At 34.7% G+C, this 13,033-nt stretch overlaps 1 protein-coding gene across 1 annotated transcript in view; it reads right to left on the bottom strand.

Annotated features, from left to right (window-relative positions):
- Positions 1 to 527: 527 nt before the first annotated feature.
- Positions 528 to 13,033, bottom strand: part of LOC134810104 (uncharacterized) — a 51,947-nt gene continuing 39,441 nt past the window's right edge. Inside the window, exons 2-3 of the mRNA XM_063811502.1 lie at positions 4,712 to 4,832; positions 528 to 1,737 (exon numbers count right to left, since the gene is read on the bottom strand). Of these exons, the coding sequence (XP_063667572.1) occupies positions 4,749 to 4,832 (84 nt within the window). The 3' untranslated portion in view covers positions 528 to 1,737; positions 4,712 to 4,748. The remainder of the gene's footprint in view (positions 1,738 to 4,711; positions 4,833 to 13,033) is intronic.

Raw genomic sequence — 13,033 nt, forward strand, 5'->3', positions numbered from 1 at the left:
ATGGTACAACTGACATCATGTGGCTCCTGAGGTGATATATTGAGAAGGACAAACATCACCTATGCGATAGTACTGCCAAAATGTTTCACCTCAATCTAATCATGAGTAAACAATCAGACAAACACACATTAAAGGACATCCTGCAAAGCCGCTGGCCAGGACCCTTCACAGGCATCAATGTCATGAAAGACACAAACGCTGAGGAACGCTTGAGATTGATGGAGACTAAAGAGACAGGATAACAAAATAAATGCATGAGCATTATTTGGATCCTGGATCGGGGGGAAAAAACAGCTATACAGGATGTTATTGGAACACATGGGAAATTTTGAATTTGGACTGTATATTAGATAATGTTAAAGTTCCTGAGCAATAATTATATGCTGGTTGTATAAGAGAATGCCTTTGCTCTTAGGGGATAGATGATGGAAGACACACACACACACACACACACACGGGAGAGAGAGAATATGCACAGTATATATGTATATATATTATATATATATACACACACACACACAGTTTTACATGTATATACTTTATATAAAGTTAACAAAATGTTAACAGTGGATCTAAATGAATGTTAAATGGATGATTGTTGTAGTACTCTCATGACTTTTCTGAAGGTTTGAAATGTTCATAATTTAAAAATATATCTGGGAGTAGAGAAAGATTGGGAATATAGATCAGGCAAGATTAGGCCAGCATTGATTGTTGTTGGCGCTTAGGGTTGAGCATATAGGGGTTCATTAGATTATTCTGTCTACTCTTTGAGGTGTTTGAGATTTTTGCCCAATAAAGAGTTTTTAAAAAGGAATGATTTAGTCAGATTTCCTGCTGCTGACTCTCAATAAATGTTTGATGAGGATAAGCTGCCATGACAGATGACTTCTCTACCTGTGTCTTACCCTCACCCCTACTTCTACCCAGACCCAGCTACTATTTTCCCTTGCCTGGACCCTGACCCCATCCCCCATTTATTATCCAGCCTGAAGCCAAGGTGATGTTTTTTAAAATGCAAAACTGATCACACAAGCCCTGCCTGAAACCATTCAAAGTCTATCGAGTATTTTAGGAGGAAACTCCTCACTCACGGGCTCCTTTCCCTGGGTTCTGGCCTCAGGGCAGTTTTAGGTCTCTTATTCTTGCCCCAGTCTTCTCTACACCTATGTAGAGGCTTGTCCCTCAGACCAGAATGCTGTTTTCCCTCTTTATCAAGTCAGGGCTTATTCATTCTTTAAATATCAGTTCAATATCACTTCTTTATGAAATCCTTCCCTGGTCTATTTGCTTAGCATGAAGCCCCAGCATGGGCCTGGTAGCAGGTCCATTTCTCTGGTAACATCCTAGTTGGAATTATAATTCTCTGTGATTGGCTAATGCCTTTCTCTAGGTTGAAAGCTCTCTGATGTCTCTGTTTTGCTCATCATTGTATCCATAGAAGGTGCTTGATATCGACACATAATTTCATACATTTTAAACTATTTTTTCACTAACATTATTTAGAATTTTTATCTTCATAGAATTCCTTTGTACTTATCTTCAAAAGGACAGGTGATTGTCTCCTGAAGCTGAATTTTAGTTCTTAAATTGATGTGATCCCCTCTGACAATATGGAAACATTATTGTCATAATGCTCCTTGAAAAATTGGTTAAGTCACTTGGCTTCTGTTTCCTTTCACAATCAATATGACTTCATGCAAAATGATGCAGCAGTTCACATCATTCTGTCAGCCCCTATGAAGGAAATATTGTTTTCTAAAATTAAAATTGTGAATCAACTCACAGGAGGATGTTGTCAAATAAACAAAGAATCATCACTTATATTACACTGCCAAATTTTTGATAAGCTTAATTCCTCCAAATGCATTTAACTTTAATGAAGAGTAATACAATTTAATAACAACATAAAATGGAATAATTTATCTTTCCAGACCTAGACATTGGGCAGATGTCTTCTGCTTAATAAGTTGTGTCAAAATGCAAAAGATTTTTCCTTCTCCTTCAGATTTATCTCTCCTTATTTTTATATATGTGGCTTGGGCAATGATCTATATGTACATATTTAATTAAATCACTCATCAGGCTATATAGTGTTTATGGTTGCACATCTCTGGGATTTGTTGTTTCAAGTTCCCGAGGCACTGATATTTATATAACCCAATAAAATTTGATAATTATTAGTGTATTTGTCAAGATTATTTCAGTTGCAAGTGACATATAACCAAACTCAAGTTAACTTAAGCAACAAAGGGAATTTACTGCCACATATAACTGTGGAAAGCAAAGGTGGAGGTTGGTTTCAGGGACTCAGATGAGGTTGATAGGGGTGTCTCTTCATCTCCTGGCTTGCTTTGCCCTGTGCTACTGTCATTCTCAGGTAAGCTCTCTTCTTATAGGTAACAAAGGAATGTTCATGAAGCAACACAGTAAGTTATTCATTGATATAGGGTGAATTTTGGATATTTACAGATGGGGTAAAAGGCTCCAGCTGAGCCTAAACTGGGGTTTGGATTGTGCCTGGGTGTCAATTTATGTGATATGATTTTTTGGTGGGGGGCTTAAGGAGAGGATTTGTTACAAGACTGCTGGGAGAGGGGCAAAATGGGGAGGCATTACTTGGTGCTATGTGTTCCACCATGGTTCAAGGACTATTAGTTTGGTGCAAAAGTAATTGTGGTTTTAGCCATTAAAAATTACTTTTTTGAGCTTCTGTGGAAAGTAGATCTATAACAGAGGGTGAAATAATCACTTTTTATGAAGAATTTCATAAATTTTGAGGGGATTGTACAGTTTTGGTACATTAGGGTGTGATAGCTATAAAATGCTTCCAGGAAGCTACAGTGCAAGACAGCACAGCATCTCACAGGGAGGCACTGAGGAGCCCAAAGGCTATAATTTCCCTCTTGAGCACCCTCTGGAGACTCCAGAGCTGCTTGGGTCCCTATGGTATGGTGCCAGAGAGTGGATTTTAGAAACAGTAGATATAGCTCCTTGTTTATGGGAGATGCTTCCACTTAGTTTTATAGGGATAGATTACATGACCCCAAAAGGTTACGTACAGGGAGGGGAACAATGCAGAACACACTGTCAGCATGAAATCAGTGAATGAATGTGAAGATACAAAGAAACAAGGTTTGTATGTTGACAAATGCTTCAATTTGATAAGACATACAACAGGCAGCTTATGTAGAAAGCCAGTGGCATTATCATAGGATGTTTCTCATTTACTGCCTATAAGGAAGTCATGTCGTTGCTCTGTAAAAGCTTCCAAAGACAGCACCAGTACTAGAAGAACCATGTCAGTCATGTTGCAAATATCTGAGCAACATTAAGACTTCTTACATTGGGAATACTCTTCCTATATAACCCCTTCTCTGGTTAAAAGCATTAAAAAATTTTAAGAGGCATATATAATGAAATTGCAGGGATTTATACATTCAAATCAGTGATGTGGTCTGCAAAAGGTAAGTATAAATTGTAATCTAGGTAAAATCCTCTATTACTTTTGTTTGTATAGGTTCGGATCTTAAACTGCTGCTAGCAGAATGCTCATTAAAGTGGATTTAAAATTCCAAATGAAAAGTTATTGATTTCAAAAAGGGTAAACACAACTAAGCCTTCAGAATCATCCGAAGTTATTAAATTATCAACTTAGTTACTGTTTTTTATTTTTTTTTAGTAACTTGATTGTTTATTAGGTAAACTGCATAAGGTAAAACGTTTGAAATGGAACTGAAAGATATCAGCCAATAGTTATTTTCCACAGACGTTTAAAAATGAATTGTTTGCTAAAAAATGGTGATAGGTTTTGATCTCCATTGCCCCCAGATTCCTGGACCTCACAAAAAATATAGCCTACTTTATGTCTATTTGAAGGAAAGATTAGGATGAGGGTCAGATGATAAATTTTTAGCCACAAGTATCTAGCCAAAAGAGCCTGACTTCGCCCTATCACATTTCCCATGTATATTTATGGACTGTACCATTTAGGTATTATAATAAAAATTTTTATCTGTCCCTGGAGGCAAAACTAAGTTATATATTAAATGGCTATTTTCTTTGTTTTCTGCTTAGGTATGCATGTAATGTGGTAGCATAATATATATTCCACACTTATTTCATTCCTGCAGAGAGATAATATTTTTGCAGCTGACAGAGTAAAGACATCCTGTGCTTCCAGAATAAGAGAGAACATATTGTCAGGATAAAATACAGATGTTTCCATTGTTTTTTCTACCTCATGGTTGTTTTCAGCAGAGGTTAACTTTCATGGGCATATTTCCCTGTCCTTGTTTGGGCAGTTGGACACAGAAGTTCATAGTAAATTCAGGACTGTTAAAGATGGTTTCAAGGAATGTATTTCAAAATGTTTTTAGTGGGGGAAAGTAAGTAAAAAATTTATCCCTCCCAAAAAAGCTCTTTTCATAAGAATGTTGAAATTTAAATAACTTTCCTATTTCTCTGTAAGGAAGGAAGTTGAGTATGTCCAATTTTTCTTTCTTAAAAAATTTATTTTTCTTAAGTGAGAAACAAATACAAAGTTTCTTTCATCACAGTCTAGAAAAAATAAATGGAATCTTTTGTGACAAAGATGGTATCCTGATTACATCTGATGACTTCCTCTTTCCTATTCTAGAAAGAAATAATCCAAAACATGTAAAAGGGTTGTAAAAAGGTCATTTGTGTATCATCATCAGAAACTTTTTACCTATATCGATGAAGCTCAGGAGTTTTAGTTGGAAATGCTAGAGGTGGTAGTAAATGAGGGGGTCACTAATAAGCCACTGTTCACATTTTGGCTGTTCATGCTGGAAAAACGAATTCTTCCACTGTAAAGATAAGAGAAAAATCACCAGTCAAAATCTAGAGACCAAAAATATGTCTTGAAAATGAAGAGAAGAGTAACTATAAAGCATTCTTCTGCTGGGCATGGTGGCTCATGCCTGTAATCCCAGCGGTTTGGGAGGTGGAGGCAGGCGGATCACCTGAGGTTGGGAGTTCAAGACTAGCCTGACTAACATGGAGAAACCCCGTCTCTACTAAAAATACAAAATTAGCTGGGCATGGTGGCGCATGCCTGTAATCCCAACTACCTGGGAGGCTGAGGCAGGAGAATAGCTTGAACCCAGGAGGTGGAGGTTGCAGTGAGCCAAGACTGCGCCATTGCACTCCAGCCTGGGCAACAAGAGAGAAACTCTGTCCAAAAAAAAAAAAAAAAAAAAAAATTCTTCCAGAATGTAGGGCATAAATTTCAAGAACTGGCAATTTAGAAGACAGTCAAGAGGCAGGAAAGATGAAAGCAAAAGTAATAGTATTATTGGGCTATCGTGCCACTGCACTGCAGCCTCCAGCCCAGGTGACAGTGCGAGACTCCGAAAAAAAAAAAAAAAAAAGAAATGGTATCATTATCACAGGAGTTCCAGAAGGAGAAAACAGTATGGATGAATGAAAGCAATAGCCAAAGAAATAGAAGAAGGCATTTTTTCCAAGTTGAAGAATTCAGTCTTCACATAGAGAAAGCTTACCGAAGACTGGGCAGGCATAATGAAAAAAGGCCATATTCAGGTGGTTCACCATATTCTGGATAAAGAACAAATGCTAGAAGCAGCCAGCTAGGAAAAAATGTCACCCCCCACCCCACAAGTTTAAATGACATTGGACTTCTTATTTGCAACACTAACATTAGAAAACCTGAGAGAAAATGTGTGACTTCTGAAGAAAAGAAATTATGTTCCAATAATTATATACTAAACCAAGCTATTATCAAAATGCAAGGCAAATCAAAGCCTGGTTCAGATTTGCAAGAATTCAGAAATTGTATGACTCACATATGCTTTAAAAAAAAAAAAAACAAAGTGTACCTTTAAGAAAAAGCTAATCAAAATAAAGAATTTTAGAAATGTAAAGACATGTTTAAAAAATAGCAGTGAGCTGCTCAAGGAAATAGGAGAGGACACAAACAAATGGAAAAACATTCCATGCTCATGGATAGGAAGAATCAATATTGTTAAAATGGCCATGCTGCCCAAAGTAATGTATAGATTCAATGCTATCCCCATGAAGCTACCATTGACTTTCTTCACAGAATTAGAAAAAAACTATTTTAAATTTCATATGGAACCAAAAAAGAGCCCGTATAGCCAAGACAATCCTAAGCAAAAAGGACAAAGCTGGAGGCATCACACTACCTGTCTTCAAACTATACTACAAAGCTATAGTAACCAAAACAGCATGCTACTGGTACCAAAACAGATATATAGACCAATGGAACAGAACAGAGGCCTCAGAAATAATGCCACACATCTACAACCAACTGATCTTTGACAAACCTGACAAAACACAAGGAATGGGGAAAGGACTCCTTATTTAATAAATGGTGTTGGGAAAACTAGCTAGCAATATGCAGAAAACTGAAACTAGACCCCTTCCTTACACCTTATACAAAAATGAACTCAAGATGGATTAAAGACTTAAACATAAGACCCCAAACCGTAAAAACCATAGAAGAAAACCTAGGCAATACCATTCAGGACATAGGCATGGGCAAAGACTTCATGACTAAAACACCAAACGCAATGGCAACAAAAGCCAAAATTAACAAATGCGATCTGATTAAACTAAAGAGCTTCTTCACAGCAAAAGAAACTATCATCAGAGTGAATAGGCAACCTAGAGAATGGAATAAAAGTTTTGCAATCTATCCATCTGACAAAGGGCTAATATCCAGAATCTATAGGGAACTTAAACAAATTTACAGGAAAAAAACAAACAACCCCATCAAAAATGGGTGAAGGATATGAACAGACACTTCTCAAAAGAAGACATTTATGCAGCCAACAAACATATGAAAAAAAGCTCATAATCACTGGTCATTAGAGAAATGCAAATCAAAACCACAATGAGATATCATCTCACGCCAGTTAGAATGGTGATCATTAAAAAGTCAGGAAACAACAGATGCTGGAGAGGATGTGGAGTAATAGGAATGCTTTTACACTGTTGGTGGGAGTGTAAATTAGTTCAATCATTGTGGAAGACAATGTGGCGATTCCTCAAGGATCTAGAACCAGAAATACCATTTGACCCAGCAATCCCATTACTGGGTATATACTCAAAGGATTATAAATCATTCTGCTATAAAGATATATGCACATGTATGTTTATTGTAGCACTGTTCACAATAGCAAAGACTTGGAACCAATCCAAATGCCCATCAATGATAGACTGGATAAAGAAAATGTGGCACATATACAACATAGACTACTATGCAGCCGTAAGAAGAATGAGTTCATGTTCTTTGCCAGAACATGGATGAAGCTGGAAACCACCATTCTCAGCAAACTAACACAGAAACAGAAAACCAAACACTGCATGTTCTCACTCATAAGTGGGAGCTGAACAATGAGAATATATGGGTACAGGGAGGGGAACATCACACACCAGGGCCTGTTGGGGGGTGGGGAGCAAGGGGAGGGATAGCATTAGGAGAAATGCCTAATGTAGATGACGGGTTGATGGGTGCAGCAAATTACCATGGCACATGTATACCTATGTAACAAACCTGCACATTCTGCACGTGTATCCCAGAACTTAAAGTATAATTAAAAAAAAAATAGCAGTGAGCAATAAAAACTTAGATTTAAGTCTAAAGAGTAGTTTGTAATGTGGTTGTGAAACTAAGTGAAATTTACAACAATAAATTTTGAAAAGATATACATATATAAAATTTAGATTTAAAACATATATTTTATGTTTACATAAAATATTTATAAATTATATTTATATCTTTATATATAATTTATAATATTTATAAATATGTAAAATAATAGATAATATATACTATTACATATAATTTATAAATGTTTAAAATAATATATGATTATATTATATATAATAAATAATATATAATAACATATGTATCAAAAGAATATATCTATATCTATATCTATATCTATATCTATATCTATATATAGACACACCATACATACATAAATGAATGACCTAAAGTTCCCTGGAGGTGTGAGATGAAGAGGGAAAGAGGAAGTAAAGCATAATAGTTTTCAGCCTGAAAAAGAAGGGTCTATATATGTTTCTGGGTTCTTAACATTGATGGAGAATAAATTAAAACATGTTTTACAAAATTTTAGACAAAACAAATTTTAAAAGAGACCATTAGAGGAGAAAAAAGAACTCCCAGAAAGTATTATTATTCCAAAAGACAGCAAAGTGTGTGTGTGGTGGGGGGTGGGGGAGAGAGAGCGAGAGAAAGAGAGAGAGAGAGAAGAAGAAGAAGAAGAACAAGAGGAAGAAGAAGAAGAAGAAGAAAAATTTAAAGAATCTATGAAGTAAGACAGAAGGAATAAAAAGCTCATGAATTTGATTTATCTATGCAACTTTATTTACAGGCCATAATGGAGTAACTGCTGTTGGATTTACCCTCACACTACAATGAAAGAAAATATGTAAAGTGACCATTTTAGGCATTGGAAAATTGGCAGTGTAGGATTAGAGTCTTAGAGAGACAGAAATAACATGAGGTAAGCACCACATTTTATATCTGGGAGCACTTTCCTGAATGTGGGGCACAGAGAAATGGAGACCAAGTGAAGATCATTAGTCTGATTGAGCTGAGGGGGCAGAAATGGAAACACAGGGCTCTAGAGAAAGCTGGAATTTGCAGGGTAGGATTCCAGAGAGGGAGAAGCAGTAAAGAGGAAAAGTCCCAGAAGTCTGTGTAGATATTCTTCTTAGCTTTTTGGCTGAGAGCTGGTGTGGGCTTTACACGTCAGGTCGAGATTCTGCAAGACCTCACAATTCTGAAAAGTAGAAGCTGCAAAGGAGCTAACAAAGGAAAGGAAATGCCAGAGATCTGCACTGCTAAGAGATATTGCAGTCTTAGCCCAGCTATAATGGAAAGACTTCACCATATGCGTCAGTCATTTAGTTGAAACCACTCTATAGAAACAAGGACTATGATCATATCTAGGGATTTAAGTAAAAAAGGGGTATAACCTAGCCCAAACAAAGCATAAAATGAAGCCTGAAGGATCAAGAGAATGAGCCAGTTGTGTAGTTGCTGGCCAGAACAAAATATTATACCTTTAAAAGGGAGGCAATATAATCCAAACTGTGTATAATAGATCATCTGCAACATTTTATGTGCAATAGAAAATTACTATAGAGGCAAAGAACCAGGAAAATATGACCCATAACAAAGATTTAAAAAAATACAATAGAAAGAGATCCTGAGATGATTCAGATTTTGGAGTTAGAACACAGTTTTTAAAACAATGTTTATACACATGTTCAAAGATTTAAATGAAAACATGAATGTAATGAATGGACAGGTAGGAAATCTCAAAAGAGAAAAGCAGGGTATAAAAAATACCTAACTAAAAATACTAGAAGTAATAATTTCCCTCAGTGGCTCAAGAGGAGATTGGATAATGCAGAATAAAAGATCAGAGAATTGAAAAACACAATGATGGAAGATAACAAAATGGAAAAACAAAGAGAAAATATATTTTAAAACATGGATAGAGCCTCAGAATCTTGTGGGATAATATCAGTTGTCCCATATGTAGGGAAGTCTCAGAAGAAAAGGAAAAGGAGAATGAATCAGAACTATTCCAAGAAATAATAACGAAAGGTGAACTTGGTGAAAAAAAAATCAATCTGCAGATCTAAAAACACCAAAGCAGTATGTCTTTTAAAGTATTCTTCTAGATTGAAAAGTAAAAAAAAAAATTAAATTAATGTAAACTGAAACTATTTGTCCACAATAGCCATGGTACTAAAAGAAATGCTAAAGAAAGTTCATCAAGCTGAAGATAAAACTTAGAACTATAGGAAGGAATGAAGATCATTGGACATGGTAAACGTGGGCAAATATGAGTAAATTTTATTTTCTCACCTTTAAATTTCTTTAAAACATAATTGACTGGTTCAAGCAAAAATAATAACAATGCGTTGTGGCTTGGGTACTGTGTTGTGGCATTTCTAATATATGTAATAGTAAAAATGACAATAGCATTACAAATTGGGTGGGGTAAATGGGATTCTACTGTTGGAAGATTCTTATATTCTATGTGAAGTGTTACAGTATTAATTAGAAGTAGACTGTGATAAGTTAAAAATATATACTATAATCCCTGGTGCAATCACTAATACATACACAGAGAGAGAGAGAGAGAGAGAAGAAGAAGGAGGAGGAAGGGGAGGAGGAGAAGAGAGAAATACCCAATAGAGATAGAGGCAATAAAATAGAGTACTAAATCATATTTCATTGATTTCAGAAGGTAGAAAAGGACAAATAAAAGAAACAAACATACAAACATGAGATGGAACAAATAGAATATGAACTGCAAGATAGTAAAATTAAAGTCAACCATTTATTACATTGAATGTAAATGTACTAAATATTACAATTATGAGGCAGAGATTATTGGACTGGATATAAAAACAGGAGCCAACTAAAAGCTGTCTGTAAGAAAGTCTCTTTAAATAAAACCACATAGCTAGGTTGAAAGGAAAGACATAAAAAATTGTGGCTCATTCTGTTTTGTGCTGTGGAATCCCTGAGACTGGGTAATTTATAAAGAATAAAAATTTATTTATTGCCGTTTTGGAAGCTGAGAAGTCTAAGATCAAGGCAGCAGCAGGTTTAGTGTCTGGGAGGTTCTGGTCTCCACCTCCAAGATGTCATCTTGAATACTGCATCCAACAGAGGAGGCAACACTGTTGTTCACATGGCAGAAGAGTGAAAGGAGGAATGCAAATTTACCCCTTTATGGCAAACCCACTCCTGTGATAACAGCGTTGATTTATTTAGGAGGGAGGAGCCCTTATGGCCTAATTACCTCTTAATGGTCTTACCTCTTAATACTATTAAAATGGTAATTAAGTTTCCAACACATGCTTTTTGGGGGCCCATTTAAACGATAGCAAATATATACCATACAAATAGTAACCATGAATAAAACTTATGTGGCTATGTTAATATCAGGCAAAATAGACTTCAAGATGAGGATTATTACTATAGATTAAAAAAACTTTCATAAGAAAGATCAGTTTGTCAAGAAGAGACAGTAATCTTAAACATGTATTTACCTAATAACTATGTTTAACATCATTTCTGGCACATAGGATGAATACATTAAATGCAGCTATTATTAATACAAGGATGACTCAACACAAGAAAATCCATTAATATAATTTACTATATAAATAGATAAAAAAATTTATGACATTTCAATATGGGCAAAAATGTATTTGCTAAAATTCAATAATCATTTGTGATTAAAAACAAGTAAACAATAAGTGTTGGTGAGCTAGCAATAGAAGGAAACTTCATTGAACTAATAAAGATTAGCATAAAACAAGAATAAACACCATGTGTGATGTAAATCATTAGAAACATTCCTACTAAAGTTAGAGACAAGATAAACTTGCTCCCAGCACTGTTGTCTTTTAACCTTGTAATAGAGGGCCTAACTCTAACCAATGCAAATATATACAGACCAAAAAAGAATAACATGACACATAAATATTATAAAGAAAAGACACAGATATAATTATTTGGAAACTAAAGATTGCCATGCAAATCCAAGGAATTATCTGAAAAAATTATTAGAATCAGTAAAATTCAGTACGACAGATACAAAATTAACATAGAAAAAAATCAATGCTTTCCTATATATTATCAATAATATACTAAAGAATGAAACAGAGAAAAAAACCTATTTACAATAATAATAAAAAACCCTAACAGTTGTAAGATTCATATGTTGAAAACTGTAAAATATAGAAAAAAATCCAATAATGCAGATATGCAGGACTTTCCTAAACAGAAGACGATTTTTTTGAGATATCAGTCCTCCTCAAGTTAATTTAGAAATGTAATGCAATCCTAATCATTATTTATGAAACTTAACATGCTATTTTATTGGTCAAATGGTAGACAAAATAGCAAGTAACCTGGAAAACTCCTAGAAGAAAAAATGAGGTAAACTTGTCTTTCAAAAATTAAAACAAATTTGAAAATATAAAAGTATGGGGTTTGCGCAGGTATAGGCAGAGATATTGGTTAATAAGATTGGATGGAATCTAGGAGGAGCAGTATGCACATCAGGGTTTAGTATAGTAAAGAGCACTGGATCTCAAGCCAGGCCACACAGTAGCTGTGCGTTCTTGAAGTTACTTAAACTCTTTGTGCCTTGGTTTCCTTATGTGTAAAAGAGGGATCATTATACTACCTACGTCTTATGGTTGTTGTGAAGATTAAATACATTAATATACAGAAAGCACTTAGAAGAGTGCCTGAAATATGGTCAGAACTATGTAAGTGCTTGCTGCTATTAATAATAAAAATGGCAAATAATTAAGTAGGAAAATGAATTACTTTACAAATTAGGGTGAAGCTTGGTTATCCATTTTCAAAGCAATACAGTTAGGGGTGATTGGTTATCCATTTTGAAAGAAATACATTTAGACATATGCCTTAAACCATACCCAAAAAGCCAAACATAAAAGTACTAGACATAGCTGCAGAAAAAATATAAGCTTGGGGTAAAGAAAGCCTATTGAAGTAAGATATAAAACATTAAAACCATAAAGGAAAATAATCAAATATTTAAATACATTAAAATTTAAAAGGAAACTTCTGCATGCAAAAGACGTAGTAACATAATAGACAACCTTCAGCCTGGATATATATTTGCATTATATTAGCAAAGGATTAATATCACTAAGCATCAATAGGAAAATAACAATCCCTCCAATAGAAAAATGAATGAGGGATATTAAAAAGCAATTTATAGAAAAAGAAATACAAATGTTCAATAAACCCTACAAAATATTCAACCTCATTGGTAATCAGATAAATGTAAATTAATGTGATACATTTTAATCAATTTTCACTAATCAGATAAATGTAAATTAATGTGATACATTTTAATCAATTTTCACTAATCAGATTAACAAAATTATAGAAGCTTTATAATACCCAGGGTTAGTAAGGATATGATAGATT

The sequence above is a fragment of the Pan troglodytes genome, chromosome 4 (assembly GCF_028858775.2).
Source record: "Pan troglodytes isolate AG18354 chromosome 4, NHGRI_mPanTro3-v2.0_pri, whole genome shotgun sequence".
Classification (NCBI taxonomy): Eukaryota; Metazoa; Chordata; class Mammalia; order Primates; family Hominidae; genus Pan; species Pan troglodytes.